The 27498-nt window shown below is 42.7% G+C and overlaps 2 protein-coding genes and 1 long non-coding RNA gene across 3 annotated transcripts; 2 read left to right on the forward strand and 1 right to left on the reverse strand.

Moving 5' to 3' along the window:
* The first annotated feature begins 570 nt into the window (after nt 1–570).
* Nucleotides 571–1470, forward strand: LOC6575265. Its single transcript, XM_002001243.4, has 3 exons — nt 571–735; nt 825–982; nt 1078–1470. Exons 1-3 carry the CDS (start codon nt 669–671, stop codon nt 1138–1140), a joined length of 288 nt encoding a protein of 95 aa, XP_002001279.2. The 5' UTR covers nt 571–668; the 3' UTR covers nt 1141–1470.
* Nucleotides 1471–7621: 6151 nt separating this feature from the next.
* LOC122757017 lies at nt 7622–8207 on the reverse strand. Its single transcript, XR_006356905.1, has 2 exons — nt 7841–8207; nt 7622–7787 (listed from the first exon to the last, which is right to left on the reverse strand). It is a non-coding gene; the product is annotated as an uncharacterized LOC122757017 (long non-coding RNA).
* Nucleotides 8208–22306: 14099 nt separating this feature from the next.
* LOC6575267 lies at nt 22307–27131 on the forward strand. The gene is given in 7 exon segments (XM_044007989.1): nt 22307–22343; nt 24131–24172; nt 24175–24258; nt 24324–24481; nt 24483–24613; nt 24615–24754; nt 26866–27131. Coding segments are annotated over 7 exon segments (858 nt in total).
* The last annotated feature ends 367 nt before the right edge of the window (nt 27132–27498 follow it).

Below are 27498 nucleotides of genomic sequence, written 5' to 3' on the forward strand. Positions count from 1 at the left end.
TGCTGGCTTAGCATTTGTAATGCTGATATAGCTTAGAGCTGCTCTAATATTATCGGCGAACAGCAAAGGCAAGGCATCAAGTCAACTGCTGGGCCAGCTGCTGCTTTCCACACGCTTTGAATTTCATTTTGAACTTTGCAATAAATCTACATAGATGTATAATAAATATCCATTTGCCATAGACAAGGCTAGGCCAGGCAGGCAGGCAGGCAGTCAGGAGACGGGAGGCAGGAGGCGGGTGGCGACAGTATTAGCCCAAGCAGGGTTCAGCATAGCTCGTTCATACTGGTATGCGCTGCCTAAAACATGTGTTTATGGCTGCCTCGGCTATAGCTTTTACATGTATATGTATTTGTATGTGTGTGTGTGCTTTTGTTTACATATTATGTACATATTTTTTGGCCTCTTGTTTTGCACGCCGCTGATAAGAGCTTGCGCTCAAGAGAGAGGGAGAGCGATAGGAAGAGAGAGAGGGAGAGAGTGGGCTGGGCGAGCGCTTATCAAAAGTTGCCCAAGCTGTTTACTTGAGCAACAATCTGTTGCCCAGCTTCCAGTTTCCGCATCAGTCTGTGTCCGTGTCTTCAAGCGTATAAGACTTTAACGCGACTTTAATACATCATTAACGAGGGGGGCAAACGGCGGCTACTTCTTTGCATTTTGAATTCCAAATGCGGCGCACATTCCGATTGATTTTCCTGTGGCTCCTCATTTTGCTGCCCACTCTGTGCCGCACACGTAAGTCAGCCAGCAGCCATTTGATAATGGCCAGCACACACACACACACACACATCCGCATTTAATATCATATTATTTTGCCTATATAGACCGCAGCTGCCAGACACCCGACAAAAACTCTGGCAAATGTGTGCACTTCAGTTCTTGCCGCTTCGTACTGCAACAATATGCGATGTACAAGGAACATATGCCGCCGCACATAATGCGCTTCCTGCAACGATCCCGCTGCCGGCCCAAAGTTGATGGCGTAAGTGGCACTAGGGACTGGCCGTCGGGTCTGTCATTAGTACTAATAAAATTCCTTTTGTTTTTTTGTATGCCTACTTATCGACCACAACAAAGTATCATTTGTGCTGCGAACTGAAAGACGTGATTCCTGCGAATGTCAACTCAAAGCTGAAATGAACTTCAAAGCATCAAAACATCTGCACAAAACTAAATAGCATTTATATGTATACCATATCAGTCTCTCTCCCTCTCCCCCTCTCTGTCTGACTGCTTTGATCTGCCTGAATACATTTGTATAGTTGCCTGGGCAAAAAGCCTCGGCTAAAAAGTTTATGTGGCTGCCATAATGTCTGTAATTATTTAGCTATACTCACATTTTGTACTCTTCACTCTTCACTGTCTCGTCTTGTCTCGTCTCGTCAGACAGGCGCTGTCAGGGCAACTGGAATTTGAATATGAGTTGCTGTCTGTGCTCTCAAAATGTTAATAAATGCAATAAATTAAAAACTTTAAACTTTTCACAATCCTTGACAGTGCGACTCAATTTATGTTGCCTAAACACCGAAATGCTTTTAATACAAAACAATATCAAAAATTCTGTACAAAAGTTTGTATTACACTTTCGTTTAGTTAAGCATAAATATTTGTTTTAATTTAACAAATGTTGAATGGCTTTTAAATGAGAATTTGCTTTTTGCTCTGTTTTGGCCCCGTCGGCTTAACCCTCATCTTGCAGCCGTTTCTCGTTGTCGTCTGTTTTTGTGTTTTTAATGTGGCAGATTTTAAGTGACATTCGGGGGCCGCTAAATGGCCGTCTAAAAATCACGCAACATTAAAATGATTTATGCTGAATAATTTTCACTGAAAATGAAGCAAAAGCCAAGCTGCCCGCTGCCTGCAACATTTGTGGTTAGTCCAGGTTACGTTTGCCTGCCGTGCGGCCAGAGAGGGCGGCCAAGTGACTGAGGTCGGTGGCAGGGGTATGGGCAGAGGTAAGGGGGAGGCGGGAGGGGTAGGGGAGGCACCTCACATTGCTCGAGTCTGGGGCGTTGAAATGCAGACACCTTGTGCGCGCACGTCGCTCGAATTTCATGCTTAGGATGTGGCCGCTAACGCAGAGGCATAGAAGCGGCCGTTGGCTGCCTGCAACATGAACGACACCCAGTCGCTGAAATTGCAGACAGCGTCCAGATGATAAATGACCTAAAAGCACATTTGAGTCGCTGCTGCGGCTGCTGTGGCTGCTGCTGCTGCTGCTGCTGCTGCAGCTGATCTATTAGACAAACGCACGCCCAAGGCGGCAGCGGGAACTGCTCGCACACATATCTTCAGCATGGCCTGAACTGAGTTTGGCTATTTATGGAGAGTTTAGCACGAGATAAAACTCAACGAACAACGGACAATTCTGATGATTATTTTTGTCGCCTTTTAACTAAGTCAAGTAAAAAGGAGAGAGAGAGAGAGAGAGAGAGAGAGAGAGAGAGAATAAAGCAGAGTGAGAGAAAATGCTGCTGTCAGAAATTAAATGGAAAGCAGCTCCTAAAAGCATTGCACTCGAAAAAGTTGCTGTTGGCTTGTAAACATGTTTAGTCTAATGCATGGCTGGGTCCAAGCACATTCAAGCTGTTTGGGCTGTTTGGGCTGTTCAAGCTGTTCAAGCTGTTGGTGCGGTGCAACAAATGTTGTTAACAAGCATATTTTGACAGCTCAACAAGATGTTGCCAGATGCGCGAACAGCAACAGCAGCAACAACAGCAACAGCAGCAACAACAGCAACAATGGGAACCATTTGCATATGTTGCAAGCCGGCAATGCAGAACTAAAGTAAACCAAAAACAAAAACGAGCCACTAAACCAGGAACTGCATTTGCCGCTGCTATCGCTGGCCGTCTGTATGGCAATTGGTTTGGCCAGTGAGGCGCAGAGTCAATTACTTTCAGCTGTGTTGTTGCTGTCATTAAATAGTGTTGTTGTTGCTGCTGCTGCTGCTGCTGCTGCAGCTGCTGTCTCATAAACATGACAGCAACAAAGTGCTCTGCCGACCTCTGCATTGTTTTTAAAAGTATTTCATGCATTTTAATAAACATCGGAGCGCATTTAATGAAATGGAGAGTGCGCGCCCAGCATGCACTCGCTGTGTGGTCTCTGCTCTGGTGCGGTGCATGTATTTCCACCAACAACATGAACATTCGGCTTGGCCACATCTATTTTCTAATTGCATTTCGCTGTTCCTCAGCTGTGTGTGTGTGTGTGTGTGTGCTGGTGTGTGTAGTTATGTGGTCACACACACCTTTTGAGTAGACAAGCAGCCAGCCAGCAAGAGCTCTCTTGGTCTTATGTGCATCACATTCGCTGTGGCTGGCTGGCGCCTTCTCTATTGCATTGCACATGAGTGGGTAACATATCTTGCCAACTCTTTGTCTTTTTCAGCACACACTTTCACACACACAGTCAGCCACACACTCACACACACACACACACTCAGTCAGCCACACAGCCATCACTTGGTGTTAATTTCGCTCGTCTTGTGTCACTGCCAGCTGACACGCCGAGTGTCGTCGTCTATCACATGGCCAAGAAATGCAATTAACGTGCTCTATCGGTATTGCCATGCCAAAGAAATCTGACTTTTAAATGAAAGGCTGTCGCTGATAACGGGTTGCTCACCTGACAAATTGACATATTACGTTCCGCATTTCTTTCTCTGCATCTGCTGCCTTTTTTTTGTATCCCCCATATCAATCAGATGGATAAACACATCAGCAAAACTGTTTTTGAATTTATTTATATAATATTTATTATTTATGAAATATTTACTTCAAATCAGTTGCATTCAATGTGCGTCCTTACATTAAAATTTTTGACTGTCAAATAAATAAAAGATTTGCAATCTCCACCGAAACCCAAAGTGGAAACTTTCAGTAGATAAACTTGATTTCTTAACTCATAATAATTTAAATAATAAGATTAATTTGAAAAACTGCTTATAATTATTATTAAATAAAAAAAAAGGAAAATTAAAAAAATATTACAAATATTTTTAATAATGTATATTTGTATATTTCCTAAATTCCAACACTTTTTGATGGTTTGCATTAATTTATTTCTTCTATATATTTCACAGGTATGTATATCCATATCAATACTAATATATCTTAAAGCAAAATAAATTAAATTATCACATAAAAAATCAGTTTGCGCTGTAAAGATATATTTTCAACTATTGCTTACAAGTTTATTTATCTTTTGATATTATGATGCATAAAAATGTATATTTTACTATAATTAAAAGTAGTGCCAAGTTTTGCCAGTGACAGGAAATGTATTCTGTGAATTTCAATGACGGCAACGACGGCAAAAGTCCTAGCAACAGTTTTCTTGGAATTGATTGACTTTTGAGGGCAGTTGCATTTATACTTCTGCAGCGGCGGTGGGAATCGTCTGGGTTAATTAGCTTAGGGAGATGGAGTCGAGCTGCAGCTTGGGCATTGGCTTGCCAATCAATGGAGAGGGCGACAGGGATACGGGGGGAGTAAGGGAGAGCGAGACGAGCTGCTCGCAACGAGCAGAAACCACAAATTCAATAAAATTTGAAAAGCAATTAATAACTGATTGACAAGTATTTATCTGAAGGGAAATGGCAAGTAAGCAGATAGACAAAAGCAAGCTGCAAAAAGGCGTTCGAGGATCAACTGAACGTAACCAAACTCCGGCTGAGCTGCTCATAAATGGAACCGGGCAACTGGGCAACCGGCAACCGGGCGATGGCCGGCGAGAAGGAAGCCAAAATGTTGGCTACCCATGGGAGCTGACGGAAATTCAAAACCCAAAGTCAAATGAAACGCAGCAATATAACGCAGCGAATTGACAGAGACGAGATAAAAGAACAATCAACAATATGCCAACAACAGCAATAACAACAACAGCCACAGCAACAACACCAACAACACCAACAACAATAACAAGAATAAACAAGCGGAGAATCCGGGGGCCAGCCGGGCAGAAGATGTAGCATAAAATGTAGCGAAAACTTTGGAGAAATCATTAATAACGCTGGCAAAGCGCAATGGCATTGGCTAGCAAAAGGACAAGCGCAAGGACATGCAACGGCAGCAGCACCAGCAACAGTAGCAACAGCAGCTAAAGCCTCAGTTCAGCTCAGCGTAGCTCCGTCAATCAAAGCGCAAACAGAAACAAAATGAATGGGCAAACAGTGTGGAATCGAGGATGGCAATGTCCAGCCAGAGCTGTCCAGCCAGTGCTGGCCATTGCCATATCCAGCGGATGCCCATTGAAAAGGGGTCAGTAGACAGGCTGGCTAAGCGACTGTTTAGCTGCTTGTTTGGCTGTGGTCGGCCAGCACAGGCGATGAGGACAACGATGAGGATGCGGATGACGATGACGATGACCAGGATGATGATGATTCAGGGGATGACGACGATGATGATGATAATGCTGCTGCTGATGAGGATGACAACGGCCCAGCGAATGAGCAACGAGGCTGACGACAACTGCGACTACTACGACGACGACGACGACGAGGACGACGACGACGGCGACGAGGATGATGATGAGACATTGAGCGAGCGATGTGGAACGGATGTGCAGTTGTTGTGGTCGGGGCTGGGACTGTCGCTGTGGCTGGGCGGGCTGCACTGCCGGCAAAGAAAAGCACAATTATTCATTTGCACAATGTCAGAAAAGTGTCAGGCCGGCGCCAAAGGACCAAAGGATTCTGCCATAGCTCTTTTGCTGCGGGCAGAAGCCGTAGCAGCAGCAGCAGCAGCAGCAGCTTGAAACAAAAGCGATAATGATGAGGACGACACTTTGCCAGAGTTTTGATCATAAGCAATGCAAAAGGCAGCAGATAAAAATGGCAAAGAGGGGGCATAAATATGAGCAGCAAGCATAAGTAGAAGCAGCAAGCAGAAGCAGAAGCAGAAGCAAAAGCAGAGGAAGGCCAAGGCACCTTCAAAGCTAAGATGGATAACTCAACACTTGGCTATGACTTTTGCTCCTTTTGTTATTGTCTTGGCTTGCCTTGCCTTGTCTGTTGCCTGCTGCCTGCTGCCTGCAAAAGCAGCTCAACGGCATTCACATAATTAAGTGAACTGTAACTGGAACTTGTGTCCTGTGGGAGCATCGGAAATTTAAACGGCCCAGCTGGAGGAGCTATGCGACACCGAAATGCATTAAAATTAATGCATTAGCAAGTGCAACATTGTTATCAGCATGCACACATGAGCACACACACACACACACGCATACACACTCACACTACACACATGTAGGGTCTATGTTGGTGGGATGGATAACAACGCCTCCGACTTTCACGTGGTCACACACGAGCGAACAGGCCATGCATAAGCCCAATCCCTATACCAATTCAAATTCCAGCAGCAACGCCAGCTTCGACTCTGGCTAAAGCCTGAGCTAAAACAGGACCTGTATTCACAATCAGGCTAACACACATGCATGCACACACACAGACACACACACATGCACAGGCACACCTACATGCACACATAATCGCGCTGGCAGCATATACATGTATGCGCATATAGCACTCACATATTACTTGTAGTAATTTCTCACGGAAATTCATAACCTTCCGCAACTATTCAACATTTGTGTGGCATACTAGCCGCGTGCTCGCTCTCCCACTCTCACCGCCTCATTGTCTCACTGTCTCTCTCTTGCTCCCACGCGCTCGCTCTCGCTCTCTTTCTGTTTGGCATTGTTGTTGCTGTTGCTTTGTAGTCCTTTGCTCGTGTACTTGTAGTCGTCGTCGACTACCCATTGGCCTACATCTACATCCGCGAGTTTTGCACATGCCGACACACGAGCGGCTCGCACGCACACACACTAACACACTCCCACTGTGACACATACACATTTTCGTTAGACGACGGCCAATGTTCGTGACTTTCGCACATAACGACGACCAGGCAGGCATTAACAGCCACGAGAACAGCAACAGCAACAATAACAACAACAACAGGAACCCGAAAGACGTGCTCTCAAGCTCATTTTCGAACTCGCTCTTTTCGAACACGCTTCGCTCTTAAACTTGGCGCGCTCTTTCGACATTTCGAAATTTACGGTATTCGTGCTGTTAACAGCCGAAGAGAGCGCGCCCGAGTTCGAAACAATTGCGCCCAGTGGTCGTCGTTGTTATTGTTGCGGTGCGCCTGTTGTTTATCTCCATGTTGTAGTTGGTTTCGGTTGTCGCCTGGCTCGCCCACTTTTGCCCACAACTGATGAGGCGCTCCGCAATGTTTTGAAAACATTTTCCACTGATTAGGCCAACATTTGCCGAGCTAAACGTGCTGGCCTATGTGTCGTCCACATGGCTTAAAGTATCAAAATATTTTTACTCGACTGAAGTTAAATAGAAGTTAACGATGGGATTATGGAATTTAGCACAAGTTTTAAGATTTGTATATATTAAATAAGTTATGTAACTTTGTTAAAGCATTGAGAAGTTTTAGGAGTCTTATGTATTTAATTATTTATTGAAAAGAATTTTTAAGAGTTTTGTAGATTTAGTTAGTAGAAGCTTTAAGAAATTATATAAATTATATTTTACAAATTCTATGATTTGTATCTATTTAATAATCGTATAAAGGTATATAAAAATTTATACAAGTTTTAGGAATTACATAAATTATTTTTAATATTTGTATACATTAAATACTTGATTAAATTAAATATTTTTTCATACTCTATATTGAATTTGCTTGATTTATTGACTACTTTTCTATGCCCCGAGCCATAAAAGGACAACAAATTATGCACACACCATGATTATTGGACTATGAAAGCTAAAAAGCAATATTAATTATTTATGAACACATTAAGCATTTATAAATCTTACTTTGACTACACAAACTCCCAAATAAATGTCATTGAATTGGAAAATCAGTGTTGGCTAACCAGCTGCAGGCTATTTACTTTGTCGGCTTTTGATTGCATAAGTAATACAATGAGAGAGCCTGACCAAATAAGAATAATATGTAGTCAAAGAAATTGCAGTGAGACAATGAAATGGCTTGAGATGTTTTATTGTCTTGGCTTTTATCTTGAATTTATGTCTCTGCCATTCTGAGTAAACAGGCTCATTATTCAAATGGCCAAGCGTAAGTTTCAATTTCGCATTACTCGCTTCAATATGTCCAGTGTTAATCCATCAATAGTTTTGCTGGGTTTCCATTAAGAGTGAAGACTGTACAGTGAAGGCTGTGCAGCTATTGGGTATTAAGTGAAATGAAATTACAATATTTCACTTAGATTTACGTAAATTGATAATTGATAATTAAATTATATAATACAATAAAACTATTCAATTTTGAGCAATAGTTTTTTTTTTTTGATCGCTCTATAAATTAAGAAATTTTATCTTTCACAAGCAAAGTAATTGTTCAAATAATTTAAAATGTCAAATATAATTATATATGTGCATTAAATACATATATTTCTATAGTATATTATTCAATAAATAACTCCGCCAGTGTTGGTCAACAAGTTCCGCCTGTCACACGCTTCCATGTAAATAGAGAAACCTTTGCGCTTGGCTAAGTGATACAGATATATCATGAATTTCCTAATCGATAGTCGTTCAGCTACTGGCATTTCCCTAATGGCTAAATGACAGTGGCTCAGCGGCTGATAGAAAACCGAAATCCGAAAACCGAAAACCGAAAAACCAGTAAGCCAACTACTCGAACCTGCTCGACTCGACTCCAATAGGCCAACTTCAGCTGGGCTGTCAATTTCAATATTTTGTCGATTGGGGAAAAGGCAAAGCGCGCACGCCTACTAAATTAAGTGCCACTTAATAAACGAAATTACGCGACGCATAGATAAGCCGCCGATGAAGATGAAGGGAACAGGGAACAGCAGGAGTGGGTCAAACGAAAGAGAGTGGCTAAGGGAGAGCGGGGGAGATGCACAGCTTGGGAATTGCAGTCAACAAAAAGTGGAACTGTCGCTATTCGATAAATTCCCATTAATAAATTAAAACACGCCTCGGTGGCTAAGCGGCTTTCGCTCTTGGCTCAGCTTTCATAACATCTGCTGCCACACACTTTTGTTTAAACGCTTATGGATCGCTGTAAATGTATATGTAAATGACAATGTATGTCTCTCAGTGTGTGTGTGTGTGTGTGTGTGGTTGGGGGCGTCGCCCATTGAGCTTTGATTGCAATTAATATGCGGCAATGCTGGCGGCAACATCAGCTCGAACCGTTGCCAGCGAGCTTCCAGCGCCACATCGCATCGCATCGCATCCCATCGTATCGCATCGCGTCGCATCGCACTTGGAGCGCCAGTCGCATGTGCAATTCATGAATTTCAATTAATTAATTAGGGCACACAAATCTGGCGGAGAGCGTTGCCGGTTTCGATGGGCTCATTTCGAATTGCATCTGGAGTCCTCTGATTGTTCTAGCTGCAATCGCTGATGTAATTCTAGCAGCTGCCGCTTGACAAAGTAGCTGCGAGATTGCAATGAATTTTGCCAGCCAAATGCCATATCCAAATGCCGTTCGCCTCCTCACCTTCCCCCCACCCCATCATCATGTGCGCACATGCAACAGTTCACTGGTTTTTCGCATACAAGTGACCCAATTACTGTTACAGGGCGCCAAAGGGCGGTGGGCGGAGTGGGCGTGCACACCCTTCGTTACGGCCTGTTGATTTATGCAATTTAGATTGGATTTTGCGGTGAGAAATTAATGCCTCGTAGATTAATGAGTGGCCAAGGCGGCGCTGCAGCTCGACATGCCCACCGAAAACACAAAAGCTCTTTAGCCTTTTAAGTCAACGGCTGGGCAGAGGGCGTGGCACGGCAACGAAGAACTCTTTAAAAAAAAAAAAACAAAAACAAAAACAACAAAAATCTAAGCACAAGTCCCCAAATTGCCATTAAGTACGCACCTACATTAAGCCCGCCTTTCTATGTGTGTGTGCGTGTGTGTGTGTGTTGCGGGTGTTGAGTGTGTGAAAGTTGTTGCTGCTGTCGTGTTGTGTGAGCCTATTTTAATCTCATTAAAAATGTAACAGCAAGTAAATGGGCTGCTCTTGTTGTTTGTTTCATGTTGTTGTTGTTGTTGTTGCTTTGTTTAGCTATGCGGCTTAAAGTTGTCTTTAAAATTGACTGAAAGCGAAAATCAGTGTAAACGCTTCGGCGAACAGCCAAAAGGACGAACCAGAGACCGAGACTCAGGCAGCGCCATTTGGGCAACACGTGTGGCTCACACACACACACACACAAACGCACACACACGAGCGCACATGTGTATGCGTGTGCGGTTTCCTGTATTTGTGCGGCTCCACTTTATTTCGCGTTTATTATTTTACGCCTGCTTGGCGACTGACAAAAATATAAGACTTGAGGCAAGCTACGCATTCTGGCCAACAAAAAGTTAAGCTCAGTTAGTTGTTGTTGTTGTTGTTGCTGATGATGGTGTTGTTGTTTCTGTTATTATGATTATTATTATTATTGGCGGTGGTTTTTGCTTTGCATTGTTTTTTCTTGCTTCCCCTTCAGTTTTTCTCGGTGGCTGTGGGCGTGGGTGCGTGCGGCTGCCCCGCTGCGAGTTTGTTATAAAATTTATGAAAAGAAAGCAAAATCAAAATTATAATAAAATCAGATTACAGCCTCTTCGAGTTCAAGGCAAAAGAATTTCGCGTATTTCTACTCGGCTGATGCCGTAGCCGTTGCCGTTGCCGTTGCCGCTGCCGCTGCCTCTGCTGTTGTTTTTGTTGTTGTTTATGTTTTTATTATGCTTTTCAGTCAGAAAATGTTTGCGCTTCATTTTATGAAAACATAAGCAATTTTTGGCTGCTGCCGTTTTTAGACACCGACACCGAACGAACTTTGGCTCAACTCCGTTCGCACCACACCAGCAACTGCCGCGCACCACCCAACCACCCAGCCACCACACAGCACCCCATTCCCCATGGTGCGTTTAACAGCGTTCCATTTTATGTGCCAGACATGTGAAAGCTCTTCATTTGGTGCGATGCCGATAAGGCTGGTGTCCTCGCCTGCCTCGGCTGACTGACTTACCTCGTCTCAGTCGCTGTCGCTGTCGCTGTCGCAGTTGCTGCCGGTGTCGGTGCCGTTGCCGCTGCCGCTGCCGTTGCCGTTGCCGTTGCCGGTGTCGTCGTCAACATTCTCATCCTTATCCTGGCGGCAGTGCCTTCAGCCTGCTTGAGCGCTGATTTTTATGGCATATTTACTTGGCAGCGACCTGCCGAGTCGAGTAACTTTATAAAATATGTACTTCAGGTAGTCTGTTTTATTGCAATTACTTAAGATTTTACTGTTTGCGTTAATTGAGCATCGGATTGCTTCATTCCAAGGCAGAGAGGCAGACACAGAGGGAGACACAGAGGGAGACAAAGAGAGATGGATGGAGACGACTCAACAGCTCTTAACTCTGTCCGGCTGTTAATTGCATTGTTTATATGGCACTGTGTGAGTGCGTGTGAGTGTGTGCAGCTTTAATTCAACATTAATTGATATGTAATTGTCCGCTGACTATATGCAAACAAAAGGGCTTTTAATCACATTTTAGTTATAGCTCCAGCCCCCAGCCCCAGCCCCCTGCCCCAACCCAACCCAACCTCAAACCCAAACCCAAACCTAAGTGCGCGCCCCATTGTCATCGTGCGACGAGTTGCTTTGATGTGGCCCTCGACTTAACGCTTAACACAAATCAAATATTGACGGAGTCCCATACCAATAACAAACACATACACACACACAAAGACACGCACACACACGCACAGTCATACACTCACACAGATTCATAGAAAAAGAGAGTAGCCCACGCATGAGCCATTGTTTGCGTATGTACCTAAGTACTTATATATGTATGCACACAAATATGTGCGTGTGTGTGTGTGTGTGTGCGTAAACAAAACAAAAATAATTGTAAATTCAATTTCATTATTAAATTTTCTTGTTCAGCCCTGTATGCAGAGCAAAATTGTCTATCAGCTCCTATATAAAGCCGCCCAGCCACAAAGCAAATGCTGCCCGATGTATGTGTGTGTGTGTGTTGTCGTATTTACTTAACGTTTTTGCGGTATATTTGTATATTTAAACTAATGCGGTTAATGTTCATATTTCATTATAATCAGGCCCGAGGACAATTCCAAAGCTTGCTGCCTGTTAATACGCATTTAGTGCGCCAATTTACACAAGCAAACACACACACACACACACACACACACACACACACACACACACAAATATGTATACACATTTACACTCATTGTAGTTTGTCAAAAACAAAGTTGGCCAAAACTGCAGAGCCGCATAAAATGATTGTTAAATTTTACAGCTGGCAGCCAATTATCGCGGCCTTTAATACGATTTAACACGGCTTGGCTTATTGTTAACGAGTCAAACATGGCCCAGTTGGCTTACTATACCAAAATGGACTATGTGTATGTGGATTATAGCTTGGCCAAGTCACATGCATAAAAATGTAAACTGGAGCAGAGTTTTGATGACCATCTGGCCTTTATATATGAATGTATATGTGTTTCATTAAAACCGTTTTATAACTATGCAATGTGCGGTGCATTTTTGAAGTGGCTATTAACATATTTGTATGCTCGTTCACGACTACAAAAATGCGGGGTATATTGGTAGAGTGTGAAGTGTGAGTGTATAAAAATTATACACTAAGAAAGCTGGCCAAGTTCGTAGAAAGAGAGTTTAAATTTCTGATTACAAGCTAAAGCCCTCGTCTATAGGGCACTCAAAATGTAATTAAACTAATTTTCATTTAGCTTTCATCAAAATAGTAAAATATTTTGAAATTTTGAATTATCATGTACTAAATGTATATAAAGTGTAACAAATTATTTATAGCAATCCTCCGAAATGACTTGAAATTGAGAATAATGCTTAAAATTATCCATGCATATGTAGATCATAAGTTACGCTGCATCGAAATGATATAGATTTTCTGGTTAATATAATGATAATTATATTGCGCTATTAAAATTCAATATTTGCTATATGATTTAAGCTTTTGTCTTTGCTTTTTCCATTGATTTGTTTTTTATTGAGCTTCGTTATATTCAACTAAAAAAAGAAATAAAAAAGAAAAAACACAAAATTGGATACTGTATTATTTCTGAAAATATTGTTTATTTTATATATTTATATATTTTTATTTTTTAAATATCTAAAGCAGCATGAGAATATGAAGTTTATTGGCCGCCTGCTCAATCGAAAAACAAAAAAAAAGTTGTCGAGGCAGGATGACAAAGTTTTACAGGTTGTTCGCTGTTGACCTACTTTACAAATAGAGCTATGAATCATGAGCTCCGTTCATTGGCATGTCAAATCACAAATGATTTGTTTTGGAATAAATTTCACTGATTTCAGTCAGCAGAGGTGTGTGAGTAAAAATAATTTTTTATTTTATTTTTTGAGCATTTTACCGAGCATTCTTAACTTAAGCATTCCCAAGTTTTTCTGATATTCATTTCGCCAAAGGAAAAGGAATTCTATAACTGTTTGTATATAAAAGAATGTGGCAATGGATTGTCAAACACTCGCACTTAATGCAATAACGGCTGAAAGCACGCCATCAACTGCATTTATGAAGCAATATTAAATTTCTCTATCTCTGTGAACGTTGATAAAAATATAATATATATATCTATTCAGATTTTTATTGATTTTTAAAGCAACGCAACTTTAAATGTTGAGCTGAAAAACTATGCGCGTTGTGGGCGTGGCTTGCATATTTAAGCACTTTGCAAATCGAAAACATGCTTCAAAATTCGAGCTCTCTGGCTTAATAGACTTGAAAGTTTTGCAATAAATCAATTGATTCGATTTAAGTTCAACAATTGTTCAACAAGGCAGAGAGAGGCATTTGAAGAGATGTATTGGAGTGTGTAAATAAAAGTATATATTTTTTAATAACACTCATCCACCTGCAACGGCTATCGACTGAGCGCTGATAGTGTGCGAATTTTCATTAAGCCCGTATTTACTTAAAAATGTTTGCACATTTATGAAATTGTTCGCTTAATTGATTTGAGCGTTCTGCTGTGGTTACAGACGCCGCCGCGAATATCGTAAAGAGCCAACAACACACACACACACATACACAGTGCCTCGGCGAATTGTATTTCATTTAATTTCATCACTATTAAATATGTGCAAAGGGTTCTTTGTGGGCGTTGTTGCTGCTGTTATTCAAATGGAGCATCCTGCTCCTGCTCCCCAGAGATCTGCAGCTCTGCAGCTCTGCTGCTCATTGATATGTTGTTATTTATTTATTTATTTATTTGCACATTTTTGCTGTTTACTGTTTGCCGTTTCATTTCTCTCATTGCAATGATACAGTTTATTGTTGGGCGCAAAATTCATTAATATCTATTATCCCGTCGACCAATTATTTGGCATGCGGTGCGCATGAAATGGCAAAAATCGAATGCAAATGCGAATCCCAATCCAAACGCGAATGCGAATGCGAATGTCAATGCCCATGCGAATGCATTTAATTTTAATTCGCTTTAAATAACGCATAGATTCCTAGCTTTATGTAATACATATTTTCCTATGCAAATATTTAAATTGACATCAAAAATGGATTCGATGACAGATCTCGTTGGTGTTGTTGTTGTTGGCGCTGCTGCAGTCAACGTTGCTTATATCCGGTTCGCCACACGTTTCCGGTTGCCATTTGCCTCCGCTGCTAATTTCGCAGTTGACATTTCAAACCCCTCAGCACGAAAACAAAAACAACAAAGCCAAAAAAAGCCAAAAGAGAGAATTCAAAAAAATAAAAAGAAACTGTTAGGTTGGGCTGCGTGGGCAGCACAATTAACCCCTTTTGCCGCAGCCAGCAGCAAAGCTGTGCAATTCTATGGTTAAGTATTATTTCTAATATTTTGTGTGACAACCGTGCGACACTTTGGCATTTGCTGCTCCGGACTGAGTGCTGTTGTTTGGGTTCACGGGCCACGGGCTCTGTTTATATCTTACTCAAGAGTTTTGCAGCCAGGCAGCCAGGCAGCCAGCCAGCCAGCCAGTTGCCCATGGCACGCCCACTATGCCACTGTCACCCCACTTGTTCGCAGCACAGAGTGAGAGCTGGCAAAAACTTTTTAAGTGAAAATAGTCATTCAAATTTAATTAGTCCAAAACAAAGCCAAAATGTAATGAGCTTACGTTTAGGCCAGGGCACGATGAGGGAGGGCGACGGGGTGGCAGACGCCTCGGAATTAGGAGTCGTCGAGTCGGGCACCTTTTGGCAAGCAGCATCTGAAATTGTGGTTATTGCAACTCCCACTCGTTGTGCTCTGCCCTGCCCCGCCTCGCCTTGCCTCGCCTTGCCTTGCGTTGCCTTGTGTTGCCCGAAAGGGTGCCATACATGCCGACACGCTGGCGGGGTCATGTGCCACACAATTACGGCAAAGGTGCAGGGGCGGAGCTGGCAGCGCTTTGCTGTCACATGCCACATGGCCGCAATCCCAAGACCGCTGCCACGCCTCCATAGACAACGCACTCACACTCAGTTAGACCAGCGCGACCAGTGTGTGTCTGTGTGTGTGTGTGTGTGACTGTAACAGCAGCAATTTCAAAATATTTTACGTAATATCATTGTTTGGAGCTCGTAACTAACTTTTCCCAGCATCCCAAGCTGCATGGGCAGGTGTGTGTAAGCTCCCACATATTCATATTCACATACATATACAAATATATATATATATATCTTTATATGTATAGAAATGAATATATATGTGCGCACATAGCGGTACATGTGTGTTCATCTAAAAGCAACACAAAGGATGCTTCTGTATCTCATATGCGCAAACTATTTAGCGTACGTTGAGCTGCACGCATTGGAAAGGACGAGCGGGGGTGGCTTCTAGAATTTGGGCACGATATTTCAGCCAAATAAATTACGTATGTATATGTATAAAATACGTTTTTCCACTCTTGCTGTGTTAGATACTAAGTAGATTAGATAATTGCCAGGTGAATTAAAATCCATGTTATCTAGCGCCATCGAATCGCTGTAGAAACAATTATATATAATGCTTTAGACAGCCCTCGCACCAGGTATATTACCAGGTGTGTGTGTGTGTGTGTGTGGGACTCTAAACTATGTCGCCTGCATGCTTTGCGTTTTTGGCGTTGCCGCATATGATTCGTATCAGTGATATTTCTGCTCCAATGGTACAGTTAGTTTGCATGCGACGTGCTTGTTAATGTTGGAAAATGTTGGCTCTGTCGGTGTGTGTGCGTGTGTGCGTGTGTATGCTAGCACGTGTTTCACTCTGTTGCTACAGCTCCTATTCTTGTGTGTGTGTGTGTGTGTGTGCGTGTGTGTCTGCTGGTGTCTCCATGTCCGTGTTAATACAAACGCATAATAACATTTTTAGCTGTGAAATAGTTTGACTCTCTTCCTGCGGTTGTGGCTGTGTCCGATGTCATTGTCGCCAGCATTGTTGCTGTTGTTATAGTTGCTGCTGCTGCTGCTGTTGGTGCGGTTGTTGTAAGCTTCCTCTAAATTAATACATCACACACGCCCCTCTCTACCGCCTCTGGCTGAGCTGAACAAAGCAAGAGCAGAGCACAAGCATATAGCGTACGTAATTATACCTGACAGTCCTGGTTGGGGTCGTGCTTAATGAGAATATTTTAATTTAGCCACGACCAAATGCACTTGGACTCGACACGGATATCTGTGCCATTCATATGGCCCATTACAATTCGCAGTTATCCAGTTATAGATGGACGACATCGCATCCGATCAGCCGTTGGTTCACAGATGGCGTCAATTCGTATCACACACAAAGCCCAAACTGGTTTGGGTAATTACGTTGAAGTGAGCTCAACTGGTGAAATGCCGGCACTTTGTTAATCGACTTTCCCAATTGGTCATTACTGTTAACAATTTGACTTGGGTAAATATTTTCACATTCTCCTTTCCTTCCACCTGCACGTTCACCTCGACTGCTGCAGCGCGGTGCGGGCAGAACTTCAAAGTATTTCACTCGCTCTGTGGCAGTGATATGTGTGTGAACTGCTTCATTCTACAATGGATTGTTTTCCTATTTTTACTTCACTTTTTGTTTGTATTTACCAGAGCCAGAGTAGAGTGTGGACATACATGAGTTTATTAAGTGGTGAAAGAAATAGAGGAGAATTTCAAGTGTTTCGTTCAACTTGAAGCAGTTTGTTGGCATATAAATTTAGTTAATGTGAGTTTACTGGCATATAAATTTAGTTAATATTCAATTAGTTTATGCGTGTGTATTGGTATATAAATCTAGATAATACTTAATTAGTTAGTGCTTATGTATATGCCTATATTCGATTTTATACACAGTCAAAGTCTAGCTCAGCGCTGTGTTCTGGGTATATTCTAGTCGAGCACTCCTCACTAGATTACTTTAAATAGCAGATCTAAAGACTTTTCTTTCATACAATAAAGGTATGTTAAGAAATTAAACATTAAGATCAGTAGGACTGCTTCAGTTGGGACAAACCGACTTGTTAATCTCCTGAATCTACGTTTTATTTAAATATGCATGAGAAAAAGCACAGACATATGTATATATATACCCATATTTACAGTGGGGCAGACAAACAGAAGGACGGGCAGATGGACAGCAAGACTGACAGATGCACAGAGGAAGGGAACAGAGATGAATAGGTGGAAGGACATAGGGGTGGGCAAGGATACAGACAGACCCACATGGCTAAGTCTATTCAGATCATTGATCTAGCAAGATATATTATATATATATTTGATATGATCCTGCCCTGCCCTCCTCCTGCCTGCCAGTCTTATCCGTTTATACAAAACCATTACACTCCGAGTTCCTCCTATCTCCCACTGAGATGTAAAATATTGAAAACCAACTAGAGTCTGGCCCGCTTCAACTAGCATATGCCTACAAAAGTAGTTAACATTAGAGCAAATCCCACATGATCCTTGTGCAAGGACTCGAAGACTACAGCCATTTTATGGCTCATCACTGCTGGGCCACTTCTAATCCCCCCAGTCGAAAATCCAATCATCTCGAGTCAGTTCAATGCGCTACTTTATCTGCGGTCCGCTTGACCCAATGCACGGAGCATGGAGCCAAAACTAGTTCGCTTCCGCCGGAGGCTTAGGCGCGCTCTGGTTGTTGTTGTTGTCGACTGCCCAATTTGTTGTTTATTTCGTTTTTATTGTTTGTAGTTGTAGTTGTTGTTGTAGCTGTTTTTTATGTGCGGACTATTTACTTGTTCATCACTTACACGCTAGGGTAATTTAAAACAAATGCCCCACCAAATCGCATTTGGCTTTGGCTCCACTTGGCTTCTCTGTTTTTTTATTCCCCTCCCCGTTTTTTTTATAGCTCGCATATGCAGCGGCAAATTTTGTTCATCCACAACAATTTGGCATGCTATTTGTATTGGCTGATGTTAATGCCGGCACCAAATCCCCGAACACGACGGGCGGCATGTTGAGACCAGGTCTGATGCAAAGCCTGCGCCTGATACATGGCCTGGGCCATGTAACTGATCCAAATTGCAGCCGCCGGCTTGTCGGTTGTCGTTGCTCGTTGCTGCTCTCGTTGTTGTTGTTGGTATTGGTGTTGCAGCTGTTGTGTTTTTTAATAGACACATTAAAAAATAATTTAACAGACAAACAGCCGCGCTGCTGCTCACACAAACTGCCCGTCATTGCATTGAATAAATCATAAATCATTCAGCTTTTTGGCATACAATGAAAATAAACTCCGCCCCAAATGAAACGTACGATAAATAAAAAACAGCAAAAAAAGAAATATACATATATATATAAAATAATAAAAATCAACTTGTGTCCATATATACACACATATATATATTGAGAAAGTGTATGACGTTGAGCATCGGTTGATGGTTGCCATTGCCACGTCGCCATTAAATGATTCAATGCTACACATGATGCACAGGTTGCGCCAATTTGTTGCCCCATCTCAGACTTCGGCTCGTTCACGTCCAGGTCCACCTCCATGTCCACGCCCACACACAAAACGCACACACACACGCACTCACACACACAAAGAGTTTTCATGCTATATGTTCGCTTTTTACACATCATAATTTTTTATGCTAGTTGACTTTTAGCCGCTCTTGTTGGCACCTTCCTCTGTTGTTGTTGCTGTTGTTGTTGTTGTTTTTTTTTTTTCTGCTGCTCTGCCGAAAACCTTTTTGTGCAGTCATTCATTTTGAAGCGAGCGCCGGGACAACACCGAAAAGTTGTTGCCATGTTCAAATTAATAAACGAGTAACTGACAAAAAGGTAATTTATTATTTTATACATATTTGACAAATTAATTTAATGACGCGACACCTCGCTCACTCACACACACACACTGAGGCACAGACATACACACACGCATGTCCCGCTGGGAGCCCATGTGTCGTAAAGCCCCCCCTAGCTCAGTCCATTTCTCGTTTGGCGCTGCCGCCACACATAATAATTTCTCATTTAATTTTTCAATTTTAAGCGTCATTTACACATGCCATGCCATGACAGAGCTTGGTCCAGATCCCAGCTACCCTCGCCCGCCTCCTGCTCCTCGCTCTGGCACTGCCACTGCCACTGGCTTGTTGGCGGCCTGGCTTGACTGCTGCCTCTGCTCTGCTCTGGTCTGGTTTGCTTTTTTTTCTTTTGCATTTTATATATACATTTGTAGACTTGTGTGAGCGCGCATGAATGTGTGTGTCAGTGTGTGTGTACTTTGTATTAAAAGGTAATCATCGAAAACAGCAACGGCATGCAGTTTTCACACTGTTGTTGTATTTTGTATGCCTGTCATTAAGTCGTCAGCGGGCATAACAAGAACCTGAACCGCACGCAGTAGCAGCACATCAGTAAAAAAACAAAAATAAGAGAAAAAGAGGGCAAACCAGACTGCTGCCAGGACGCAATCAGTCGCTCACTCCAAGCCGGTGACGCATGAGTAACAAGTAAGAAGGCTCCAGTCGAGACTGCTCGACTAGGAGATACCCTGAACCCTCTAAGCTGATATTCTAATCATTCTGCACTTCTTTTATGCACACATACATACACATGCATTCACACGCACGCATAAGCCTGCGCTCTGCTAACTGCGCAGTAAGCAGCGACTGCGCTTGGGCTGCGCTGCAGTGTGAGCAATATTATGAGAATTTATTTGTTGAATAATTTCTTTTGTAAACATAGGATCTTAATAAAACTTTCAGAGCGTATTCATATGGTGAATATGTGTGTACATTTTAAAGCACAAGTCTCTAGTACTTTAAATGCGTTTTTTACAAATTGGGGGCGAAGGGGGCGTGGTATCCAAAATCTGTAAATGACAAAATCTTTGTATCCATTAACTTTATATACAACGCAAATTTGAAGACTCCAGGTCTAAAAGTGTTCAAATTAGGCTAAAAAAACAAAATCAATTTTTCGATTATTCTCGATAAAAAAGTTATCGGATGATTTATCGAAAAAAATAAAGCAAACTCGTACTGCGTATGGTACACACGAGTATGCATGCCAAATTTCAGCTCTCTAGCTCTTATAACTTCTGAGATCGACGCACTCATACGGACGGACGGACGGACGGACGGACGGACGGACAGACGGACAGACGGACAGGGCTATATCGACTCAGCTCATCGCGCTGATCAAGAATATATATACTTTGTGGGGTCTGCCACGCCTCCTTCTGCCCGTTACATACTTTTTCACAAAACCATTATACCCTGATTTCCCATTTTCAATGGGTTCAGGGTATAAAAATGAGCAGGAGTCGAGGCTGCTGCAACTGATGCTCGAGACGTGTGGCTGCTGGCGTGGTACTTGGTACTTGAACATGTTACCGTTGCACCTGAAGAGCTCGCACCTTAATGGCACTAGAATCAGTTTTCATTAACGAAATGCAGCGCCAGTGGCCAGAGCTGCGCGAACACAAAATACAAAATAAAAAGCACACGAGTGTACAGGAGAAAAAGACTGAACCACATGCGTGCTGGCATATTTCGCGCTGCTGCTGCTGCTGCTGGCTGCAGCGGCTTTGGCAATTAATAAAACACACACCTTCAGTGAAGCAGCAGCAGTGGTCGAGTGCATATACATATACATATGTACATATATATATATATATTTATGAGTCTGGCTTGCCCCAGGTATTACTCTCTTGGCCATGGCATTGGCGCTGAGGCTGAAACTGAAGCTGAGGCTGAAACGGATGCTGATGCAGTCATTGGCGCGCTGACTGCTGCTGCTTTTGGAATTCGGTGTTAAAAATTGAATTTTAAAATCTCAAACGATGCAAAATATTTCACACGCACACACATACACGCACACACAGCCAGACCCACTGGCTGCTGTGCTGAGATTTTTATATAAATCACATTTACCAACGAAAATATAATAAATAATACATACGTGTGTGCGTATGTGGGTTTGTGTGCGTGCGTGCATGTGTGTTTGTGTGTGTCTGCATACATCTACCACAACACATACATAAATCTTTCAGTTTGGATTTTCACTTTGGTGGCATAAATTGACACTGGCGTCCAGCGTGTACAAAGTCACAGTCACCGTCACAGTTGTACTAGCAGTCACAATTGCAGCTGCAATTCGCAGTCGTCGTCGTCGTCGCCGTTGCCGTCGGCATCGCCGTTGCGTTACCCGCCGCAGCCACATTTGAAAACCACGCTTGAAAGCATGCAGCGTCCATCCGGCCGGTTTTGGCTTCAGCTTCGAGTGCAGCAGAGTTCGCTGACAGTAAAAACTCATTTACGCGAAATTAAATTAAAAGTTAATTAACGCTGTCAATGTGCAAAGCACTCCACTTGGCCAGCCAGCCAGCCAGCCGGCCAGCCAGTAAACTGGCAAACAGGTAAACAGTTAACTATGCCAGCAGCTACCTGGAAAACTTTTGCCGGCCAAGTTGCAAAAATCTGGGCAAGTAAAGTTAAGCATATGCCCGCTTCAAATTGATGAGAACTGGTTTTAAATGTTGGCCTGACAATTTAAGTTTGCAAGGCCATCGCTGCGGCCGGCTGTCTGGCCGGACTGTTAATGCGGCATGCCCGGCAGCTATGTGCACTGCGCACAGTGCGTATGGTTAATGTGACATGACCAAGCTGTCTCTGCGTCTGTCTCTCTGCCAGTGTCAGTGTCTGTGCCTGCGCCTGTGTCTGTCTCTGTGTCTGTGCCTGTGTCTGTATCTGCGTCGGCACGCTCGTTTGTCAGACTGTTTGCCATGGCAAAATCAACAACAAGATGCAACATGCTGATAATTAATTTTTAATTAAAGTCGACAATTAGAGATGATGCGACATGGCATTCAATTGGAAGCAACTGCAAGTGAGTTACTGATCTCAGCTGACAGCCTGCATACGGAAAACTATTCAAGGAATTTGCATTTACTCAATGGATGGATGGAAGCTCCTGTGCTCTGTGCTAAATAACTCATAAATAATTAGCAGATATTTCAGCAATTATATTTTAATTTAATTTAATATATGTATGAAAAGCATTTTTGAGATTTATGAAACTGAGTACTTAATAAAAATAAAATCATCATAATCAATTTTAATGGCTATTGAGTGCTAACACTTAAATTTAATACGAACTAAACTGATTAGGATTCACATCAAATGCACTGCTGCACAGAGAGGACATTCATTGTATTAGTCTTTCCACTGCTCGGCAAATATGCATCCCTAGTGGTCCTCTAGAGCTCTTTGGTTCAATGAAGCAATCATTTATAGCATCTTATGCTTTGCATGAGTGTCTATGCGCTGAGGATCCACATATTCATTCCTCATATTCAATTGAAAGACAATCGTTGAATTCTTATAAAAAAAAAAATAAAGCAGCTAAGTCGGCAGATTTATTGCTAAACAAAAGGAACGCACTATCATAATAGCAATTCAGAATTGACTGAAGTTCTGGGAATTGGGAGCACAGGAAATAATTAGCTGCGCATTAATATAACAGCAGAGCAATAAAGATTAAGGTTCTTGGAATTATTATCACAAGAGATAAATAGCTACGGGGACGCATGCTTCTACAGTTGTAACGGCTCAATTTCAACAATGGCATCTCAAGTGTGGACTACAGTATTAAGTTTATAAATGACTACAAATATGACACGCAACACTTACAGAGTACAAAACCAACTGAACTTTGACACATGTTCCACGTGCCGCAGCTCTGGCTGTATGTGATTTTTCACTGTCGAAAACTCAACTTGTTCGGGAGAAAGTTCAACAATTTCGCACGTTTCAATGCTGCAAAGGAAATACTATGAACTATGCATAACAGATTCGTCAATAGACATCAAGGAAGCATAAGAATTATTTGGAGTTAAATACAATCATAGTTGTATTTAGTCAGCAGTTAGCAGACATTTTTGTAAATTGGTAAAAGGAGTAAAAGGAAAATTTGATTTATTAATTTAATCTTAATTTATCTATTTATTATACAAAAATAAATACCATGTCGGGTGTCTTGGGTGAAGTGTCCGACTTCGGAGACGTTTGACACTTCAGGTTATCTTATATGTTATACCTTGTAGCAATGCATTCAAAAATAATCAAAAAGTTTATATATACATACAAAAATAAAAATAAATAAATTAATAAAAATTAATAAATAAATAAAAAAAAAAAATAAAAAAATTAAATTAAAAGGTGATCTGTCTATCTATTTCTTTATTATAATGCATCTCATATAGCATATTATAATATGTATATATCCCATGTAATTTTTACCTAAACATAGTATTTGATAATAAAATTCAATATAAAGTACATTTGGCAAATAAATATTTAATCTACATAATCATGCCATTTGCCATATGTTATCGGAGAGCTAACAAGTGCTGGCAGTCAATGGGTTTGCCGAACTCACATAATGACAGCTCACATTGGGCCTGTGCGCGATGTGGCAATAAAAATAAATAAATATAAATATACTTGTAGATTGGCAATTGGAAGTGCACTCTTACGGCCAATTTTGTAACGAAAATTAAAGATAACATAAATGTGCCGGGGCTGACATGGTGCAAAGCAATGCGGCACGCCACGCCATGCTGCCAGTTTGAGTCGCAGCTGCCGCTGCCGCTGCTGTTGCTGTTGCTGCTGCAGTTCAAGTTGCAGTTGGTTGGATTCCGTGCCGGCACATCAATGTCGTCGCAATGGCATGCTATTTGAATTGAACAAGTGTCAGCGTCAAGGGTATATAGTGTTGCCAGAGTGTATGTGTGTGTGTGTGTGTGGAGTGGAGTGGAGTGGCCCTTTTGGCCCGTTTGTCCGCTGGGCCTACTCATGCTGTTGCCAGTTGCCAGAGAATTGTATTTGCATGTACTGTCGGTGCATAAGGACGACAATGCTCTCAAAACTCAAAATATTAACACTTTAACGCCAAGTTTTTTATCCGGCTGCCGGAAGCAGACAACACAATGCACCCACACACACACACCCACACATACATACGCCAACACACTCGCAAATAAAGTGTGGCGGCCGTTACGGTGGCAAAACGCCATGTTGGATTATTCAACTCGACGCCATTTCGCGTCACAATGCGCGCTATGCGCCGCCATCATTGCACTCGACAGCAAACGGCAACGGCAGAGGCGGCCAACGCGACGGATGAAGTTGCAATTCAAAGTCATAAACACGTGCAGCGTGGGCGCAAAGTCGCAGCTAAGCTGCAAGCTGCCGCTGCCACTGACATAAGCAATAGCAACAACAGCGCTGGCACTTCCTGTGACTGCAAAACAGCAAGGGAAGGCAGACCGACCGAGTGAGAGGGGGATAGAGCGGGAGAGCTAGAGCGAGCGAGCATTAGATAGACATTGAGTGAGAGGGCGAGCAGGAGCCTAGCGTGATCCCCACAATGGCTGGGAAACGCTGCCCTTTTGTTTCCAAGCCATTTTGTTGCCGACGCGTCGCGTCGCTGTTCGTTTTTCATTTGCATGCAAAATTCAAACATCAGCATAAAAATGCAATTTTTATTGCTCAACATTTCTCAACGCCCGCTGCAAATATTTTCGCGGGTTTTTATTATTACCATTTTTTTTTATTATTATTTTTTATTTTTTTGTTATTTTTTATTTTTGCGTACTTTCTTTCTGCTTCTGCTATTGTTGTTTGTTTGATTCGGCTGTTGCTGTTGCTGCTGCTGCTGCTGCCGCTGCCACTGTTGGCTGTGGCTCATATTTATTTTGAGTTTTTATTTCTGGCCCACAGCATGCACACCGTTGTACTGGCCGCGGGCCGTCGTCGTCGCCGTCGCCATCGCTACCGCCTACCGCCTCCTTTATGAGCTGCACTTTATGAAAATGCAGTTGCCCCATCCGCTGGCAGCAGTTGCCATCGTTGCCATTCCCATCGCAGCGCTGCCCGTTGCTTCGAGTACATTGCAAATATTTTATTATTGCGAAATTCTGCCAACTTATCCCGTGCGCATGTGAATCTTAGTAGAGCTTGAGCTGGTCTCTCTGCCGCTGCCGTTGCCACTGCCATTGCCGTTGCCGTTGCCGCTGACGATGCCGCTGCCTGAGAGCGCCGCAAGGCAGCAGGAAGGATGCAGCAAGCTAAAAATAATATTTCGTTGCAATTGCAGTTGTTTTGCTTTGTTTGTGTTTTTGTTTGTTTTCATATATTTTTGCCTTCGTTTTTTTTTTATTTTTTGTTTCTTGTTTTTTTTGTTTGTCGGTTCGTTTAGTTGAAATTACGTTTTGTGTGCCACTGAATTTCATAGCAGGAGCCGTGGCAGCGGCAACAGAGGCAACAACAACTTGAGCCGAAAAACTTGCTTTCGGTTGTTATTATTCTTGCGTTTACTCCCGGCAAATTTGCCGTGTGCCGCCTTGCCCGCCTGCTTGCTGTTTTTGTTGCTGTTGTTGTTGTTGTTATGGACACCACCACAGCAGCAGGAGTAGCCGAAGCAGCACCATTGCATTCCGTTACGGCACGAGCCTCAGCTGCGGCAGCACAGTAGCTCCTGCTTGTGTTTTGGCTTGGATTATTTTTTTTCGTGCTGCCTTTTTCCAACATTTTAACTTCCGCTCAATTTACCTTTAGGCCAAGTAATTTAAAAGCTGACGTGTTTGTACAACTACAATTTCGACTCATGTTACAGTTGCTGTTGTTGCTGCTGTTGTTGTTGCTATTGTTGGCATTGCCTGTGTATAGCACTTCCTGGTGTAGATTTTTGCTAGGTTTGCCGCTTGTTCTGCTTCTTGGCTTTTGCTGTTTTCTTATAGTTGTTTTTCTTTTTGTTTTGGTTTTTCTTGCTTCTTTTTTTTTTTTTTTTTTTTTTTTTTGAAAATATTTAATAGAAGAGAAACAAAATTTGCTGCTGCTCTGGCGTATATTTTGTTTATTTGCCCTCCGTTTGACTGCCACTTGTGATAGTCAAGTTTTTGATGGGCCCGGGTCTCTAAAAGCCAAGTCAGCCAAAGCTGTTAAAACTGTTTGCCTTGGCTAATAGTTGGCAAAGCAGCAGGCACCAAAGGTAAATATTAATTAAAGTCGATAGTAAATGGTCCAAAAACGTTTTCTTCTGTTTTTCTTTGGTGGTGGTAGTGGTGGTGGAGGTGGTGGTGGAGCTGGTGCTGCTGCTGCTCCTTTTCCTGTTCCCTCTGTTTGACATGTGAGCACGCAATTTCCTTGATTGGCCACCTTCATTGATTGAAGGCGTTCGCTAAGCTGTCCAACTCGAAGGATATGCATAACGTATCAAAAAACGTAGCATACTATTTGGGACAGAACTTTCTTTACGCGAACAGCAACAGGAGTGTCTCTGTGTGCGTGTGCATGTGAGTGTGCGCGCGTGTGTGTAAAAGCAGTTAACGCTATTGTTTGTATTACAGTCTGGGCCAGCCAGCAGTCAGGCAGTCAGGCAGCCGGGCAGCCGGGCAGCCAGCATCCAGGCATTGCCGCCACTACTCCACAGCTGGCTGCCAGGCAAGCTAACGAGTCTGTTAGCCAGCCCGCAGCCACAGGCAGAAACTGGAGGAGTGGCCACAGCGCCAGCGTCAGCTACAGCTACAGCTACAGCTTCAGTTTCAGCACCAGATTCAGTTTCAGCTACAGCTACAGCCATGTGCTGCTGCTGCTGTTGCTGGAGCTGCATTAAGTGAAGTATTGTTTCTGCTAGATTAATCCTGTTTTAATTAAATATACACGCTGGCAGCACAAACCAACAAGACCGTTGACTCTGCCGCTCCCTAGCAAAAAATGGAAGAAAAGGCTGGAATATATTGCCAGCCGCAGTCCGCAACCCACACACACATACACACACATATACACACATACAAACACATACACACACACACAGATCGCAGTCAGACGTAGTCCATGGTCCTCAGACCTCAGCGCTCTGCCCGTTTCCCACAGAGCGTTCCACACAGCCCAACAACACATTCGACTTCTGACGTCATGCAAATTTGTGCGCTGGCGCTCCACACGGTTTGACAAACTGACTTGACTGACTGAACGAGTGA

This window comes from Drosophila mojavensis, unplaced genomic scaffold (genome assembly GCF_018153725.1).
Source record: "Drosophila mojavensis isolate 15081-1352.22 unplaced genomic scaffold, ASM1815372v1 contig_231, whole genome shotgun sequence".
NCBI classification, from domain to species: Eukaryota; Metazoa; Arthropoda; class Insecta; order Diptera; family Drosophilidae; genus Drosophila; species Drosophila mojavensis.